We start from the raw sequence: 18,757 nt of genomic DNA, 5'->3' as shown, positions 1-18,757 counted from the left end.
AAAAACCAGGACAAAAAAATACAACAGATATTGTATGCCGATGGCCACCTAGCGCCCACGAGTTTGTCCTGAGGCGGCTCGCCGCCTTAGCCTGCGCCCCGTGGCCCCTTTACCTGCAGGGCCGCAAAATACATGCAAAGTTGTATTTGTTAAATTCCACAGGGAAAGTTTAATGAAGTACTAGAGCGTAGATTAGCGATCAAAGGAACATTTTTTGCTCTTGTTTGCTGGCCTATCTTTACCCGGCTGCTACTATTGATCTGTAACAGGCCAGGGCTAGTTGCTAGTAAAAACTATTTCCTCCCTTACCATTGGCTTTCTTCTTCTAGTCTTCACTACCAAGATATTAGAACCAGTATTTTGATGACGGATTACCTAGTACTAAGTGGTAGACTGCGGCATGATTTTGGATGCGGTTAGCTACGTGAGAACCGCAACCAAACCCGCAAGTGCATAACTTTCGAAGATCCTCCCTATTTTAGTAGCCTCGTGATCTTTATGTAGCTATCTATTTATGCAATTTTACAACATGTCTTAGTTCTTAAAGGCAGATTGATTTATCTTTGGAAATTTTTGATATCAAAATGGTTTCAACTCTGGTGGGGTATATTAAATTAAATTAGTATTGGTATTAGATTCTTCGAGAAGGGCAAGTGGGTAGTGGTAAATTTGTTGTTATGGATCCTTTTTGGGACTTGGTCGGCTTTGCTACGGAAATATATGTTGAACACTTAAGGAGGAGTGATGTAACCTGAGTAAACTGATATTTGAATCTCGATTTCTGTAAAGGGCCAGGTCCCGACCTGTTGCCCAAGCCAATGATATTTACTCACCACGAGTCACCCCCTATCCATACACTTCTCTGAGCTTTAGATAAAGTGCGTGTTGGCACCGCTCAATTGAATCAATTCGGCTGTAGCCCTTCACAGCAGCTATCTGAAGCGGTTCGTCTTATATCCGCTTATAAGAATAGGCTCAAAAATGTAACGGGTCAGACCCGCTTCTTACTACTATATAGCCCTGGTATATAGCCTTTCCCCGCCTGACTTGTTCTGCCACCGCCTTACACATCACTTCAATTGTTGATCTGCTTGTTTCACTCTTTCTCCTTTCCAAACTTTTTGTAAACAGCATGGTAGGATATTTACAATTGAACAGTTGTCGCTTCAGCCCTTCAAGATTGCTAGACCCGAGCTCATGTAAGCCTTAGTATCTGTAGCGGTACGATTGCAGACTAGCCTAAAATAATGCACATGTAAGGCTCAGTATCGTTCGGGAAATTTGTTTCGTCGCACCTAATTATTAGCGCGTAGGACTATAATTAACTGAGAGCACAGAGAATATTTTCTGGAGAATATAAGCATATTATTTTTATTTGCGGCGCTTATCTGCTTGTATTGAGGCTATGAATTGAGTCATTCTACAATCAGAGGTGTAAGCCTCTCCAGGACCGCGCTACTTGACGATTGAACTTCTTTCATCACATGGGCCTTGCAGGGATGAGACCAACCAGCAAGCGTAACCTAGGATCTTCCGCCAGAGCGAGTAGAGATTCCCAATTATTGTGGACAACAAATCACACCCGGAGAAAGAGTTGCCTGCCCGTGGTATCAGACTTTAGTGACTTATGTCATTTCCACCTCCCGAGATATCTTTTCAAACAGTATTTGGGCTTGAATGGTTCGAGGGCTCTCAGATCCATATACTGCGCTTCTACCTTCAAAGGCCTGATGCGAAATTCTTTTAGCCTTTCTCAGTGCCCCCTTTTTTCTCAGCACACGGGCTAACTCAATCTTCGCGGAGAATACATCGGCATGGTTTGGTCCAATTGATGACTCCTCTCTCTGTATTAGCTCCATCAGAATTGATTCAGCTTGGCCAAGCTCATCTAACAATATGTAGGAATGAGCGAGATTGAAGAATGTCATCGAGGTCCCGATATGAGCTATGCCCAAGGTACGCAACGCGATTTCTTTGGTTGGAATGAGAATTTCCACGGCATCTCTTGGATAGCCTTGAGCACAATAAATCTTTGAAAGATCATTCATCGACCAGAGAGTATATGCATGTTCTGGGCCCAGAAGACGCTTCCTGTTATCCAACACGAAGTACATTAGGTTTGCCGCTTCGTCAACTTCGTTGAGCGAAAGGCAGCTCATTGCAAGCTCTTGCATCGTCTCTAGGGTGTCTAAATGTTTTCCACCCAACAGCTTTATTCGCCTCTCCCAAGCAGCCATAAGCAATCTTTGCGCAGTTTTGTAGTCTCCGAGATGAGCGCAGCTACGGCCATAATTAGTCATGGCGCTCAAAGTAAGAGGGTGATCTGCGCCAAGAACTTTGGTCGAAAGCTCATAGGCTTGCTTTCCGAGGCCGCGAGCCTCGGAAATCGCACCGCATAGCCATTTTGTGCGCCCTAGAGTATCCATCGCTTGCAGGGTACGCGGATCACATGATCCCAGACGCTGCTCACACCTCTTTAGAAGAATTTCTTGTATCTTGAGGGCTTTTTGAAGATCGCTCGAATTCCAATAACTCTCTGAGAGTTCAGCCATGATCTCTAGGATTTCATTGCTGTCTTCGCCCAATGTCTCCCGTCTTTGCTTGAGGAGCAGCTCTTGGATTCTCGAGGCGTCAACCCAACGACCGCCCTCGGCGTATATAGCGGCAAATTTAGCAAATTGACCAGAATTTGAGCCTTCAAACTGTATACCCTGCCGAGAGTCAACAGCATCAATACTTAAACAAGAATCGACATGGGGTATTAGGTGCCTCCGATAGATCACATCCGACTCCTTTGTTGCTGTGGTAATGCTCTCTGCTAGAACTCTCGCTGCCATAATGCCCCACAACTTTTGTGCTTGAGGTCTCAGGCGTTCGCGGGCCCAAAATTGAACCATTGGATGCATTGAGTAACTCTCTACTGTGGTATTTTGGAATATCAAAGAGTATGACCGAAGAAGAGCAATTGCGTCCCGAAAACGAATTTTATCCCACCGCTTGCCAGCTTGTGAGAAGATTCGTGGAAAGCGACCTTCGGCCAAGAAAGTAAGCCAGCCCCAATAGGACGTCGAGATTGTGACAAGATCTCCAAAAACACGCGCAACTCTTTCGTAGACAGCTGTGGGGATTCCTTGTTTATGAACCGATATTTTGCCCCATGCATTTCGAAAAAGAGCCTCGGGCACTTCGTTATTGTGAAAGAAGGAAATTAACTGAAGAATTTCAACAGCGTCCATTGCTCTCTGCGTCCGCATCCTGGCGATTTCATTGAATGAAACCTCAAACGTTGTGTAAATATTATGCTCGTAGGAGCCTCTGCCCTGTATTTGGTGATTTGAGAAAATAATCTTCTTCGAGGAATTGAATACATCCAAGTATTCGTCCAACGAGCAAAGGTTTTGTTGAATGAATGAACCAGCTTGAATGAGTGCCAGTGGAAGATACCCTAACGCCTTAACTATAGCAAGGGCAGTGTTTCTTAATTCCTCTTTATCCCCAGGAAGGAGAGATGAGCGCAGTAGGAGAGTGATGGCATCACTTTCTTCCAAGCTGATGAACTCTTGGAATCCTATTGTTGCATGTACTTGACACTGGATGTTGCGTGAGGAAAGTATGATATGTCCCTGACCACCAGCTGGAAAGTAACGAGCATAATCGAATTGAGTGTCATCAGCATTGTCAATGATCAGAAGCCACGGTCGCTCCTGCTTTGATAACCAATGCAGACCTGTTTCGAATTTTTCCTCAAGATTCTCAATGCGAGCGAAGTCGCAGAATGCCTGCTCGGCCAATGCCTGGGTGCTGGCATTCACCCAAAACACCCCCCAAAACCTGGTTTCACGAACATTAGCTTCTAGATTCTTTATTTTTGCGTATGTCCCTGCCGCTTCGGAAAATGAAGGCCCTGATTGTAGGGACAATCACAACGCGGCTCATGTCACCTAGAAACAGGCATTGAAAGCCATAGCATGTAATCCATTCTCGCCTCGACTCTTCTACATACCTTTGCTTATTATCCGAGGCGAACTTCAAACAAAATTGTGATTTGCCAGACCCACCAAGCCCATAGAGAACATAGCGCTTTTGTTTATCCAAGGGTGCAAGGAACCTTTCTCGCAGGTCGAGTGCCAGTTTTTCTCTTCCTATATAGAACTTGCTGATCTCGTGTGGGACCAAGAAATGTTTATTTCCAATATTGGCTGTCGTTTCCAACGTGAGACTAAAAGGTTTATTTCCTTGGTGAACATTAAAAGCCAGGATTTCGTTTGCCTCAAATTGTCGTTGCGTGTTCAGAAAATCATCGGCTTGCTTTGAACGCGCCGATATGGTGGGACCCGCCAGTTTCTGAAATCTGGCGAGAACTCCATAGATAGTCTTATATCCAGGCTCCCCTCGGTCGCGAAACTTGCACATACTAGAGTGGGTCCCAGGGAGACCAGAGCGACCCGTATCGTCCCACGCGGGAGCCGCTGAAGAAGGGGTGACAATATAACCTCGGGTAAAAGCCCGATGCGTCTCCAGTGTTTCCCAAAAATTATGTATGTGGAATTGCTTGAGCAACGGCGCGAATTGCTCGGTGATGTTCTCCATTGTTTCTGAGTCCTTCTCCATCGCAGTGATGAAATTGCTGCGATCTTTCAAAAGTCCCTTCCAACCCCTTGTTAATAAGGACCAATTTGCCTTCTTTACGCCTTCATGTGGAGTGCCGAAAAAAAATAAGACCGAAAGTTGATGTAAAAACTGAATGTAGATGAGAGACTTTGGACGATGTGCTCATCGAGGAGTAGATCAAGGCTTTCTTGACAATGATCCCACCAAGACCATGGCAGATGAAGAGGATCGGTCGTCTGTTGGTACCATCGTGCTCCCGTTCCGCATTGAGCTCTTCAACAAGTGTTTGCGCATGATGAAGAATTCTGTCAGCTGAGCTGCTACCAAAGAATGATGGCACGTCTGCTTTATACTCCAGCGACAAAATCCGGGCTATGATGTTGTCTTCCTTAGACAGCAGATCGAGGGGCCAGAAGCATCCGGATTCTTCATGCGTCCAAGCTGAACTGGTTTTCTCATCCAGCCCGTGCACGAGAACAATACTATGAGTCAGATTAGCTGGGTACGGTCAAGTTCCAAGGTTGAACCTCAACAGTTGATGGTGCGACAAATCAAAAGCTTACTCTACGGGTATATCCGCGCTTCCGCCAGGGGTGGTGGAGAAAACTGTGTTTACCGGCATTGGGAAGAACTTCAAAACAATTTACGAGACGAGATCGAGACCGCGAGGGAAAGGGCAAGTGATATATTCCTGAGGCAAATGGAACTCGAAATAATCAATAGTAAAGAATAATTCGTGTCGGGGAATTTAGAGCAGACCGTGTCTGCACGATCAGGGATGTTCTGCAGTCTACATTGTCCGTCGACGACGACGCGATTTTGGGCGGGGTGAGGTGAAGCCTGCAATATTAATGAGATGCATAAACCAATCTGCAAATACATACGTGTTTCGAAATGGGGGTGTAGATTTGCGGAAGGATTACGCCGCGCTAAGCGATTGGTAGATTATCCCTGACAAGATATGGAGCAGCTGAGGGGTTGCGAGGCTAGGTTGCAGTCTCCCTCACAGACCTTGGCGCGCTAATGCATCAAATCCGCCACTGTCACAAATTTCAGAAGCGATTTTGAACTTGAATGGGGCTTTTCCACTCCTGACTTTGGTAGAAAAAATACGACTATCCAATTCTAGTCTAATCCACCCACGAACCAGTCGATTCCAGGGGGTTATTAACCAGCGGCGTGTCTCACTAAACACCGTGGCTAACTTTACAACCTTCGCATCGGAATAATCGCGTTCTAGATAAGGGGTTCAGATCTCTCTGGCGACCCCTGTGATTCTTAACAAATTTCACTAAGCATTGCGCGAACATGTTGAGCTTGACAGCAATAGCTTGCGCGTCTATCATAATTGCATGGGTTTTGTGCCGTGCCCAAGAAGCGCTCACCGCGTACAAGGTAATGTCTACATGGTCCATCTGCCAACAATAGCTGGTGGGCATGGAATATACAATTGACCATTTCTAGGTGGACCGTAGCATCGGCCATCAGAATGGCTGCAAAAAAGCTCCCAGGCTCAAGAATAGGTGGCCGCTGGGCGTCGATCGCCTGATACAAATCTGGACGGCTGACGCCGACCAGCGCTTGATGGACCTATTTACGTTCCATTTCAAGGACGTCGGCACTACTCTTGAGCAGAAATTTCTAGGCACAATTGCTTTTGGCACTATTGAGCCTAGAAATCTGGAGGCTATGATGTCATCCCAAGAGAAGGGTACGATCCTCGTTCACTTAATGACCAAGAGCCAGTGTATCTTTTGATGGTAAGCTAACAATACACTAGACTTCGGATTCGGTCTTCGTCGTCAAATATTTTTTCCACTTCTCGGCGATGGTATTTTCACTCAGGAAGGTGAACCTTGGAGACACTCCAGAAAAATACTTCAGCCACAATTTGGGAAACAACAGTATAACGACCTAGAGGTCTTTCAAGTCCATATAAACAATCTTCTTGATCGTATCTCAGAAAAGGACGACCGTGTGGATCTGCAGTCTTTATTTTTCCGACTCACGCTAGACACTACAACGGAATATCTTTTTGGCAGATCGATCAACAGTCTTGCTGAGAAGCAGGGCTCAAAAGGTAGCGGTTTTGCTGAGGACTTTGACATTGCGCAAAACTATGTTGTACAGCGCTTTCGACTACTGGATTTATACTGGATAATTGGAGGTAAAAACTTTCGAAATGCATGTGACTCGGTGCATCGATTTATTGATGGCTTCATTGACTCGCGCTATGAAAAAGCCGATGAAATTTTAGAGCAGGAAAAACGGTACAGTCTTTTCGATACCATTGCAGAAAGCTCAACAGATCGAAAGACATTGAGAGCACAGTTACTAAATGTTTTACTCGCTGGTCGGGACACAACTGCTTGTCTTCTTACGTGGACATTGTAAGTATTTATATAATTCCCGGTGCTTGTGACTGCTGTCTCATTGATGCCCCACTATCATAGCTATCACCTTGCTCAACACCCAGATGTTCTATCTCGGCTTAATGCGGAGATTAAATCAAAGCTGAGTTGCTCATCCACACTCCAATATTGTTAGGCTGGTGATGCTTCGACAAGACCGATAATTTTCTTATGTCATTCTCTGGGCGGAATCATAGTGAAGCGAGCATTAATCTTAGCTGCTGGTCGTGTATCGTCCAGAAGCGCTCGTTTACACTTGATCTATACATGCACATTCGGCATTCTATTTTACGGAACGCCCCACAATGGATCAGGAATTGCCCGACCCGCGAACAGGCTGATAAAATTTGCATCTGCTGTCGTCCCGCGGAGGATTTCTCGCTTTGAGACAAGCCTAATCACGGGGCTCGAAGTAGACTCCGAAACTCTACAAAACATAACACAAGACTTTGCACCAGTGATGACTCGATACCATGTGTACTTCTTCTGGGAGCAGCTACCGACAAACCTTAAATACTCAACGGACTATGTTGTGGCACGTGACAGTGCCGCGCCAGTGATAGATGGGACCAATCGATGTGCGATCGCCGCAAATCATCGAGATATGTGTAAATTTGAAGATTTCGATTCGCCTGGTTTCAAGGTAACCATTGCAGCTCTGAAGCGATATGTTCAGGCGGCACCGAGTGTTGTGAAGACTCGCTTGGAGGAAAGCGCAAATATGCTTGACGAAAGACGGAAGAACGAGGCTTTGGAACTGATTAAAGACTGCAAGATCCCTCTATCCTCTGGCTTAGAGAGATATCGAGGCATTGCTAAGGACACTTTTAGTTGACGCTTTTTATCATGTTCATCAATTTTGCATTATTCATGGCGAAGCAAGCGATATGTAGCTCCTCCTTACGCAGTCGAGTTTCACGATTGGCAACAATGTCCTGTAGATGGAACCCCTATGTTAGTAAGCACAGTATTTCCATGGCGGTCTAAACGGAAGCTCGTTGGAACAATATGAGATTTTTCAATGATACGAGGTTTGAGTTGCGGTCAAACAACGGAAGGCGGTCAGTCCCATATCCAAAGCACCTTGAAAGTTGGAACGCTGAAGCACCGCCAGGTCCTACCTAGATATTCTTCCAAGAATCATCAAATATTTGAGTATCATACCTCAAGATAGTGTCTCAATATGTACTTCAAGCCGTGCCAGAACTCGTAGGAGCAATTTTTTGTGACCAAAACGATGACTGGCGAGCTTAACACTGAACTTGGAAGGCTTAGTTTATATCATTCGGAGAAAATTAATCATATTTTCACTATTTGATAGGGGCTTAGTGGCGATGGCCTGGAATCAATCAAGTACTTCAAATACTATCTATTAGTTGAGTATAGATGCAACGCAACAGGTCAATTCTGGCGATTGCAGGACTTGTTAATTCAGAGGAGTGAGTGGAGAGGACGCAGCAGAAAGAAAGTGAGGAAAAACGACCACACTATTTACTGACTATTCGTCCGTTACTCACAAAAGCTTTACTGGGTCTTTTGACAAAAGGTAGCCAATCCTAGGCAGACAATAGTAATGGCAACAGTGTATCTAGTCCGCCTGTCACCAATAGTTCGGAGCAAGGCAATATAGCAGGGGTATGTGTGGTGACAAAAAGCACAGCAGGTTTACTAAAAAGTAAGGGGTGAACAAAAACATACAACAGCAGGGATTCGCATGTGGTCACCCACCATACTACTAACCTGCCGGCGTGTGGCTTAAGTACGGCTGAGCGGACGGGAAGCCCTGTTCTCCACACCCTATGGTCGTATGTGCTAGATAGAGCCTGACAAGGGGCTATATAGTAGCTGGAAAGATATAAGCGCCGTTTTAGGGTCGCGTGTCTTAAATAAGATGAGGTGCCAGTGAGTGCGCAATTAGATAAGGTGGGCCAAGGAGAGAGAATTACCCTAGTTGCATCAGACACAGAGCGATCGTAATAAATTAACAAAGAGGGCTCATAACCGGAAACTCTAACATTTATGGATGTTTTAATTGTTTGTGTATATAGAATATCAGGATAACAGCAAGACAAATACACCTCGTAAGCAAATCCGCTGATACTCTAGGTAGATAACCACAGCCCTTTATTGTCCTCGATCCAGGCTTTGAAGTCCTTTATCCCAGGGTAAAGCTTGCGGCATGCAGCAACATCACCCCCATACCCTTCACGTTCAAACCAACGAAACATGTCTCCCACGGTGCCCTTTAAAATGAACTTGACTGTAGAAGCCACGGGGCACGGGGCCATGGGCATAGGGAATCCCACAGCAGCCTTGAATATGGCATCAGCCTGGGGTTGGGTTAGCTCATCGCCCACTAGTGTCAGGGCAGCATTGCGATAGTCATCAGGATGCATGAAGCTGTCGGCCGCAACGCGACCAATATCCCGGGTAGACACAAATTGCAGCTTCTTGTCCCCAATTTGCTCCCACATGCGAGCGAACCCCTTCCCATGGATATCGGTGGTAAGATTCTCAAAGAACGTCACTGGTCGCAGGATTGTGTATGTCATACTTTGCGGACTGGTTGCAGCCTTCTCCGCCAAGTGCTTCTCAACGCGGTGCTTAGCTGCAAAGTTTTTGACTCCGGTGGGATTGACGGGCGATTTTTCGGGGCCACCGCGGTCACCCGACGAGTAGACGAAGTGGTGCACCCCATGAGCAACAGCCGCGTCGACCAAGCCCGTCCCTTGCTGCTCCTCGGCGTCTGAGTTAATCTGCACGCTGTACACGCCCCACACAGGGCCAACTTTTTGGAAGATGGCCTCGGGTTGGGCCATGTCGCCGTCCACGACCGATACGTTGAAATTCGCGCCAAGTTTCAGCGCACGAGGACTAGCGACGTCGCGCGTTACAGCGATGATGTTAAGCCCGGCTGTATCAGGGGCCGAAAGGAGGCTCTGAATGAGAGCGCCGCCCTGTTTGCCGGTAGCGCCGGTGACTAGCACGGTCCTGCGCGGGGTGGACATCCTTAAAATCGAATTGTAAACGATGAAGGGTGTGATTAATGTTGCTGTCTGAGGCTGGACCGATGTAATCAATTCAAGGAGCTAGGAAATAGTGAAGTGGTGTAGTCTTTGGTCTGGATTTATTAGCTCAGGACATTAAGTATTATTTATCTTGAAGAGTGCGATGGCATGTCAGCCTTGATAGTCTAAAAATAATCCGCCACGGGGGCCCTTTTACCCGATCAATGTTCGGACACGGAAGGGATCTGGATGTGTATCTTCCTCGTAGCGCCCTACGGACTCGGAGTACGGAGTATAATCCTCTGAGGGGCATCGTGAAACGCGGGAAATATGAGGTTGGTGGTTGTGGCGTGGGGCTTAGGTTATACTTTTACTTCTTTTTGGACTAGCACGGCACATTTTACGGAGCACTATTCATCCGATGGCCTCCTATTGGCGACATCCCTTGTCTGATATGTACAAGACTGGGGCCGTACTGCGCTCCGCCCGCAAAGTGGGTAAGTCCCGATCTCACGAGTGATGCATTCGTTAGAAGGATTAACTTTCAACGTGATCCCAACTTCTCTCTACGTATATAGGTTAATTAGTATTGTTAGAGTCAAAGCACCTGAGCAAATTTGCTAATCTGGGCGAAGTTCTACTAGTACTACTAACTTCAAAGTTTGAGAGGTTGGTATATATTTTCCAAGGTTTACAATGGTTTTCTTCAAATGGGGACGGAGAAAGCGCCCTATTCGGACTACAGTAAAACACCCATTTTCATTATCTCGAGGGCTGGCAGCAAAATCTTCCAAACTGTGGAAGGACCGGGACCTGCAAGGTTTTTGGGGGTTTCCATGTATAAGAAGATCAACTAGTACATTTTTGTCCGGCGCATAGTGGGAATACGTGCCGTCATGATCATCCAAAATATGTATGATATCAGTCGCATCCGTTTCTCTAACCGCGGATCAGGAAAATTGTGGAGTTAGTTGCTGGATACGCTGTTGTCGTGAAGGTGAGTCTGCTAGCCAGCCAGCATCCACGGGACCATCGTGTTCCAATAGCAAGTGAGTTGCGTGAACAATGCAGTTTTCCTTATTCATCCCAATAATTGCAATAGTTGCTGCCGTCGCATCCAGTCCGAAGATGTTGGTTTTGTCAGCAATGAGAATCTGAGCTAACGCAGCTATTCCAATTTCTTCTTATAGCCGCCGAGCAGCATCATCGGCCGATGGACTATCCAGTATTGATCGAAGAGCAAGATGAACTGGAAGACTTTAGAGCTGGTGGGCTGTTGTGTCGATCTGAGAAGTGGTATCTTACCACTAAGGACAGGCTGATTCGGCGTCTATCCACTCCCCATATGTTTTTGTATGGTAAACTTGAATTTTTGATTAACTACTCAACCAAAGCCTCAACCCTCCCAACACGATTTTATCCTTACTCCTCGCGTGGTGTTGGTCTTTGCTCTCGAGGTTTCCTGCATTCTCTCTTCCACCAACAAACTCAAACCCCTGGCTGATGCATTTAGACCCTCGCTGCTGGCAGCATAAACAGAAGGCTTGAGCATCGCTTGAAGAGCCGGAGTCTGCATATACACATTGCATCTTGCGCTTTTTGCACTCGCAGCAACTCTTAGTCTCTTTGCGGGATCCTCCTCCGCTTCGCCTCTGATTCGGCAACTGTCTCGTATTCCATATCCATTTTCATGGATAAATTAAGTCCATCCGCCCGTCAATCTCGGTGTTTTGGCTGTGAAGGCCGTAAAAGATGATGGGAGGTCAACAAAGCAAGTCCGAGATCAGATTGGACCGCCGGCGGAGAATTCTCGAGGAAGCTGACCCGGCGGATATCATTTGACCGCTGAAATGCAACATGCAGCGGACGAACGTTCCTCTGTATTTAGACTATTACATCTTACATCTTGGGTGAAATACGAAGCGGATGATGATTTCGACTTCGGAAATAATGCGAAAATTGACTGGGAGTTTAAAAGTAGCATCGGCCGCCGGAAAATGCTGCGGTGGGCCAGTCTGCTTACTTCTTCGTTCCTCTGTCCGGACAACCGTCTGAAAAAACTCCGCCGGGGACATGCTCAAATTAGGCAACATTTATAATACATGATTTTCGAAATGATAAGCAAGTTATAAAAAGGCTGCGGCTTTCGTGGCTGCAGCATAAGTTGCTTTCGTCGACCAGATTATCATCAAACTTGCCTCAACCGCGCTGAGCATCAACTCAGCCTTAGTGGTCTCAACTGGTGTGAGCTGCGAGACGTCTTGACAGATGAGCAAATGACTGCTATTTTGCCTGCGTATATGACAGGTCTCAAGGTCGCTTACGCCATTTCGATCGCTGCGGCGGGAATCGCTTTCTGCCTCAGCCACTTCAACAATTTTAAGAAAATTGACGCCCATGCAGCAGCAGAAGACCCTGCCGATGCTCCGGTCGGAGCGGCCGTGTGATTGTGTTGCGTTTGTCGAATTCTTTTTATAATTTTCATGCCATATTTAGATTTCTGTTCAAGGTGGCTCTGGTTTGGGCCTGGCAAAGGGCTTAGTATTGCGGCAGATAGTATTTAATTGTATTTCTTGTTTTGGCTTTCGTTTATATTGTGTTCCAACGCTCAGAGGCATTCTCATCACGATAATTGAACATATCAAAACACCGGTGCTTCCTTACAGCGCAGAATGCTTTCCAGTCTGATCAACTAGCGGAGAAGAATAATCCGCATCGTCCAGGTCCATCATTTGAATTCGATGATTCGTCACATGTTCTTCAGTTTGGCTCTCGACTTGGTCTTTCATTCGCGTCTCTTCTCCGAATCCGTCCTGGCTATTGAGGGTCTCGTTGGCAGTCGATGAATTGCGGTCTTTCACACCCGCTTCGCGCTCATTTTGGATTCTTTCCTGATCCAGTTTCTCATCCTCCACTGCCAGAGCAGCCTCCTCACGTTTAATCTCGCGCATATCAAGATCTTGGAGTCCAATTGAAGAAATGATCTTTCCAAGCAAGAATTGATATCGGAGATGGCCGCTGATCATATCGCTCACGTCAATGTTCTCAACGCCTGGTACGTTTTCGACAGGCTGTAGCCCGGCAATTCCAAGCTGAAGACTGCTCGTTCGATAAAGGAAGGCCAGTACATTGTCATTTTCCGAGAAAGCATTGACAACTCGCCCACTCACGACGCTGCGAATGCGGCGCCAATGCTCACCATTTGATGGAGTTGGAGAACCCATCAAAATGACATTCTCAACCAAGCCATACGCGCCTCTTTTTGCCAAACTTTGGAGACAAGAGAAAATCAAACGTGATCCTAAAGAGTATCCGATCAAAGTGACAGGTCGCTCGCCTTGCACTTTGTCAATCAAGGCATCAGCTAGGACTTCGCCCGCTTTATCGGCCCGGGATTTGGCAACGCTAAATGGGTTGTCAACAATGCCAGCAACCTTCAACAGACCAAGAGGAAGCATCACAGCACTCATGATGGTTGAGAAAACAGTGCGGGCCAAAACCTCTCGCCCGGCAACAGACCATGCTGCACTGGTGACAAGCGCAGAGATCGCATTTCCAAGTTTCAGCAAGGGTTGCGTCTCCCAGCGTAGCGCAAACACTTCAGAGTTCGCCCCAATTACTCGCCAAGGGACTACAAAATTTTCTTCTTCCTTAAGCCATCCAGTGACTCCAATAGTGACCCGAAGTCGATGATCCTGTTTCGCAGATTCGGTTTCCTTCTCCGTCCGCTTGCGCGATCCTCGAATCGGAATGAAAGCAAAGTCGTCAACTTCACGCGCATAGTTGTCCATCATGCGACCAGTCATGCGTCCTCCATAGGCACCAAAAAGACCGCCGACAACAACACCGCTGCCAGCCAGGGCACCCAGGTAACCAGCAGCCGCAGTCGCGCCAAGTCCCAGTCCACCCATGATCGTTCCAAGTCCAGCAGCTACCAATGGCGCAGCAAGGCCACCAGTTATGCCTATCAGAGCAGCACCTGCAACCGAGGCGATTCCGACCTTCCATTTCCGGGAACCGTCTGGTTTCTTGGGCTGTGGTTTAGCATCGGGCTCCGAAGCAAGGGCCAATGCAGTATCTAGAAGGCCCCGGGCAACCTTAACCTCATCTTCGTTTAGTATATCGACGTCAATGTCGAGACTGGATGAGACATGAAGTAGCAGAACCCGGGAATGGGCGCTATAATGCTTTAGACTGAGCAACAACAGGAGAAGTGAGTGTAGAATAAGTAATCTGGTCGACTTCGGAAGATGAAGCAAAGGTGTTTCCATGGGATGGTAGATCTCGCGTAATTTCTCTTTCCTTTTCGAATCTTCGTTCAATTGAAGACTTTCCGACTCTTCCGGGAGTGGGCTGCTCTGTCGCTGTTCTTCATTCTCGGCATCTTTATTGACGACTTCGCCAATCCGTAGCAATACAGCATCTCGCCAGTCTTCGAATTGGGACAGTGCTGCTTCTCTAGCGCGGGGTGGGAATGCCGCCTTTTCAGGGGTTGGGGCTGGCTTTCGCTTCACTGCCTTGTCCGAAGGTGAAGTACCCTGAGGCCTCGGAGGTAGTGATAGCGCGGACTCATCACTCTCCTCGCGAACCGGGGTTCGACTTGGGGGAGTATCATTTTGAGATATCTTTTGAGGATTCTCAAAGACCTCTAGAAGGCCAACGCGCATGGATTCAGCAATTTCAGCGACCAACACGGTGAGGTCGGCACGTTGCGACCGGTCGAGAATTGACGTCAGATCCTGTCCGTCATTGCTCTTGGAGTCCTCCGGTTTTTTCGACTCGAACAAGCCCGCATGTTTCTCTTTCAGATTTTTAAACATGATGTTTTGAAACCATAGAGAGTTCAATTTCTCATCGATCTTTTCGTTTTCTGGTTATTTTCCTCTGTGGTCGCAAGGATTGGGGGAGTGTCGAGAGGAGGAGGGGCGATGCTTCTTGAATCTTGGCTGGGGGCCGAGGCTCTTTTTGGCCTCAGGCAGAACTTATCTCCAAATGCATTCAAGAGCAATGTCAGACCTAGCTTTTAACCGGGAAGGGCCTTTGTTATCAAGTTAATATCCAAGAATGTCTGTATGACAACTTGATAGTCATCAAAACGCTAATTTTAAGACTATCGTCTATAAAATCTCGGACCTTTAACTATAAATTTCTATTAACAGTAGTCTACGTTCATAAATCCGGATGTGACAAACCAGATTTACTATCGGTCTGCGGGTCAATATAGAAAACGAGGAACAAAGTTTCTATAGTATACAATACAAGCAGTGTGTATTACCTACTAGTACACCTTACTACTAGTACTAGGATCCAAGGTTGTTGCCATTATGTGCATATATGCGCCAGATAACTACACGGTTGCTGTATAGGGGCTTACCATCCCATAGATTACTCACAAACACGAAGAGTTACACAAAGACCCTCTATAATTGCTACAGAATCAGTTGATATATACGTAGCGAAGATATCTGAGCGCCGGCATGATCTCTGTCCGCCTATGCGATCAACGGCGTATCTTAGATGAATGATATGCACTATTCATCACCTAAAACATGCACGATGACTCCATGCAATGCATTCAACTCGTCAATAGCATCTTTATTGAGTCTGCATCGTTCATGTCAGATAATCGTCTCGAAATTTAAAGAATATACATACTCTGCACCCATTATCATCGGGGGAAAGGTCTTCGTAGAAGGATACTGCGACGTTCCGGTGTACTTTTCCAAAATCCTTCAAGGTATGTCAGCAGCGCCCTTGGAAACAAAAACATATTTTTTGTCATTTTGCGCTCACATGTCGACCGATTCTCTCTGTCCCACCCAATCTTCAGGGCCCTCAAATCTGATCATTACCCCCTAGATAGCTGTCAGTATTGTTCAGGATGATGAAAACTTGGACTTCAGGAAAGTCGAACCTGGCTCATGATGTAATAGTAGTACTAGCGTTTAGAGAGTATAATTTATCTTCAAATGCTGAGAACTTATCGAGATGGGTGCCTGTTCGGAGGTGATTTACGGTTTATATAGTATCTGAGAGGTTAGTGCCCAGGTGTGTGTCGTCATGCAGCAGTGACGATCTTGGGACGGAAGAACTTCTTGGTGAGGGGCGTCTTGCGAAACGCTGAATCAGCAATGTTATTCGCTTTCAGATTCGGGAATCTTTCCACTTGGCAGTTCGAACCCATCAATGTCGGGTTTGATAATTTATCGCCCCACCTTTTGTAACATGGCTGGCTGAAGTATCCCACACCTCCGCTTGTTCTTGTGGTTTGTTTGAGTCACAGAACGATTGCGATTCGCTACTACATGAACCCTAAATCTCGATGGACAATGAAAGGTTCGGTCTACCCAGACTAACTCGATATTAGCTCTTGTGTCGGCTGATATTGATGTCAATGCATTCGCACAGCACACCCTCCCTCTTCCGGGTACCCACCTGTCTGCTGTTCCGACAAAATCTGCTCAACAAACCACACGTGGCTTAGGGCTTAAGTGGTTTGCTCCACGTCATCTAGAGCATTGTACATAAAGAAAGAGGTGCAAGTCTGGTCAATTTAAAATACCTCAAAAATACTATTAAAAACACGTTACACTTACTGAACCCCCGCCATCTTCAATCTATCACCGACGTGCCTGTGATCAAACACAACCCTCACAACCATGGCTTCCAACGGCAAGGGATTGGAGGATGCCCATTACTGTATGTTGATTTAAATATTCTCCCTGTTTTCGCCGTGCGTCGGTAGTTTTCGTTTTTGGTGGGGGGGCGGGGTTCTTACGCCTCTCAATGTCAAAACACCAGAATATGATCTGAACAAAAGGGTTTCCAAATTTATAGCCGAGCTACAATCCAATTACGACGAGGTCACCGATTCTTTCGAAGCTATGAACCTGAAGCCTGACCTACTTCGCGGTATGTGACAAAATTTCTCCATCACTTGTGGAATTATGATGATCAGATGTTCTGACGATCATATGTCTCGTTCTCCAGGTATCCGTTCCTGTGGTTTCAAGCGCCCCTTCGCAATCCAGCAACGTGCCATCATGCCCATTATCAATGGTAAGTATCTCCTCAATCCACGGTCACAGGGCTCTCAAGGCAGCATTAATAACATACTTCAGACAGAGACGTCATTGCTCAGGCCCAGTTTGACGCTGGAAAAACCACTACTTTCTCTATCTCCGCTCTACAGAAGATCGACCCCCGTGTCAAGGCCTGCCAGTGTCTGATTGTTGCCCATACTCGTGAAATGGCCCTGCAGATTCGTAGAGATGCTATCGGCATCAGTGGATTCATGGACATCGAGTGCTGTGCTTGTATCGGTGGTACTTCCATTCATGATGATATGGAAGCCCTTCGCCGGGGCCCTCAGCTTGTTGTTGGTACTCCAGGTCGTATCTACGACCTAATGCAGCGCCAGACCTTCCAAACTAAGGAGATAAAACTTTTTATCCTTGATGAGGCTGATGAGATGTTGTCTGTAAGTTTGGTCCAAAGACCCCTCCCCCCCAGTATATTAGATAGGATAAGGAACAAATGCCTGACAATATTTTAGAGGGGTTTCACGGATCAAGTTCACACAATCTTGCATCTCCTTCCTAAGTGTACTCAGTTTGTCCTACACTCTGCGACCATACCCCAGGATGTACTTGAGGTTACCACTGAGTTCATGCGTAATCCCGCCATACTCCTAGTCAGAAACGAGGAACTTCCGCTGGAAGATATTAAGCAGTTTTACATTGCTCTTCAAAGGGAGGAATGGAAGCTTGACACTCTGACCGATCTCTATGAGGTCGTTCCTATCACCCAGGTTGTCATTTTCTGCGACGCCCACAAGGTCGACTGGCTCACCCACAACCTGACCACCCGTGACTTCTCTGTCTCTGCTATATACGGTGATATGAAGCAGTCCCAGCGCGATGGTATCATGAAGGAGTTCATCTCTGGAACTTCCCGTGCCCTGATCACTACTGACCTTCTTGACCGCGATATTGATTTCCAAGTGTCTCTGGTCATCAACTACGGTCTCCCCGCGAACCCTGAGAACTATATTCGCCGTATTGGTCGTGGTGGTTGCTTAGGTAGCAAGGGTGTCGCCATTAACTTCATTACTCCCGATGACATCGATTCGATACCTGTCATTAAACGGCTTTACGGCGCCCAAATAGATGATATGCCCGAGAACATTTCTGGTATGTGTATTTGCTTTTTAAATGCGGTCATATATGAAGTATTAGTGTATACTAAGCTCATGCTTCAACAGACATCATCCGTAGCTCTCAGCCACCTAATGCCTGAATGCCGATTACGATTGCAGTCGCCAATAACATTCCAAAGGTGAGTTGCGGTGAGAAATGCATGTTTTTGACATCCTTGCAGTTTCGCATACTGGTTCTTTCAAAATAGTAACCATTAAATCCCTGACATTTGCTGAACAGGTTCTGACAAAATTCGGCCTCCCATAGCCACACCTAGCAGCCAACGAATTATGATTGGTTCAGCACCTTTGACCTTAGGAGGGGTTATTTCACTAGCAGATAGAGTATTCGTCAATGGTTGGGGTAATCTTGCCGGCAGAAATGAATATTGATTGAATGACACGCTCAACAAATTGTTAATTTTGTGCAATTTTATTTTTTGACAAGTCCCTGGTTTTCTTCCGTATAGAGCTGCTCATGACACAGCTCGTAATGTTATTGTAGTTTTAAAATACTCCCCTTTGCTCCA

General features: G+C 46.5%; 5 protein-coding genes across 5 annotated transcripts, besides 2 other annotated features; 2 read left to right on the top strand and 3 right to left on the bottom strand.

Moving 5' to 3' along the window:
• Nucleotides 1-1,625: 1,625 nt before the first annotated feature.
• Nucleotides 1,626-5,233, bottom strand: N7481_006337 (uncharacterized protein; the record flags this gene model as incomplete). Its single annotated transcript, XM_057265556.1, is given in 4 exon segments — nt 1,626-3,831; nt 4,004-4,740; nt 4,760-5,093; nt 5,175-5,233. 4 exon segments carry the CDS (start codon nt 5,231-5,233, stop codon nt 1,626-1,628), a joined length of 3,336 nt encoding a protein of 1,111 aa, XP_057123276.1.
• Nucleotides 5,234-5,919: 686 nt separating this feature from the next.
• On the top strand, nt 5,920-7,857 carry N7481_006336 (uncharacterized protein; the record flags this gene model as incomplete). Its single annotated transcript, XM_057265555.1, has 4 exons — nt 5,920-6,006; nt 6,076-6,322; nt 6,392-7,001; nt 7,359-7,857. The coding sequence occupies 4 exons, from the start codon at nt 5,920-5,922 to the stop codon at nt 7,855-7,857; spliced, it is 1,443 nt and encodes a 480-aa protein (XP_057123275.1).
• A 721-nt stretch (nt 7,858-8,578) lies between these two features.
• Nucleotides 8,579-8,903: a sequence feature (Protein overlapping with rRNA (N7481_006335, KAJ5984236.1) was converted to a misc_feature.).
• Nucleotides 8,904-8,968: 65 nt separating this feature from the next.
• Nucleotides 8,969-8,979: a sequence feature (Protein overlapping with rRNA (N7481_006335, KAJ5984236.1) was converted to a misc_feature.).
• Nucleotides 8,980-9,124: 145 nt separating this feature from the next.
• Nucleotides 9,125-10,030, bottom strand: N7481_006334 (uncharacterized protein; the record flags this gene model as incomplete). Its single annotated transcript, XM_057265553.1, has 1 exon — nt 9,125-10,030. The coding sequence occupies one exon, from the start codon at nt 10,028-10,030 to the stop codon at nt 9,125-9,127; it is 906 nt and encodes a 301-aa protein (XP_057123273.1).
• A 2,660-nt stretch (nt 10,031-12,690) lies between these two features.
• N7481_006333 (DUF726 domain protein) lies at nt 12,691-14,850 on the bottom strand (the record flags this gene model as incomplete). The annotated part of the gene is made up of 1 exon (XM_057265552.1): nt 12,691-14,850. The coding sequence occupies one exon, from the start codon at nt 14,848-14,850 to the stop codon at nt 12,691-12,693; it is 2,160 nt and encodes a 719-aa protein (XP_057123272.1).
• A 1,839-nt stretch (nt 14,851-16,689) lies between these two features.
• N7481_006332 (ATP-dependent RNA helicase eIF4A) lies at nt 16,690-18,328 on the top strand (the record flags this gene model as incomplete). The annotated part of the gene is made up of 6 exons (XM_057265551.1): nt 16,690-16,729; nt 16,868-16,942; nt 17,021-17,089; nt 17,152-17,510; nt 17,586-18,222; nt 18,294-18,328. The coding sequence occupies 6 exons, from the start codon at nt 16,690-16,692 to the stop codon at nt 18,326-18,328; spliced, it is 1,215 nt and encodes a 404-aa protein (XP_057123271.1).
• Between the last annotated feature and the right edge of the window lie 429 nt (nt 18,329-18,757).

Source organism: Penicillium waksmanii (genome assembly GCF_028829765.1).
Source record: "Penicillium waksmanii strain IBT 27052 chromosome Unknown utg000005l:1.0-5232799.0:1.0-5237142.0, whole genome shotgun sequence".
Taxonomy (NCBI): domain Eukaryota; kingdom Fungi; phylum Ascomycota; class Eurotiomycetes; order Eurotiales; family Aspergillaceae; genus Penicillium; species Penicillium waksmanii.
Note: the sequence above shows the minus strand (reverse complement) of the source record. Positions and strands in the feature narration are given on the sequence as shown.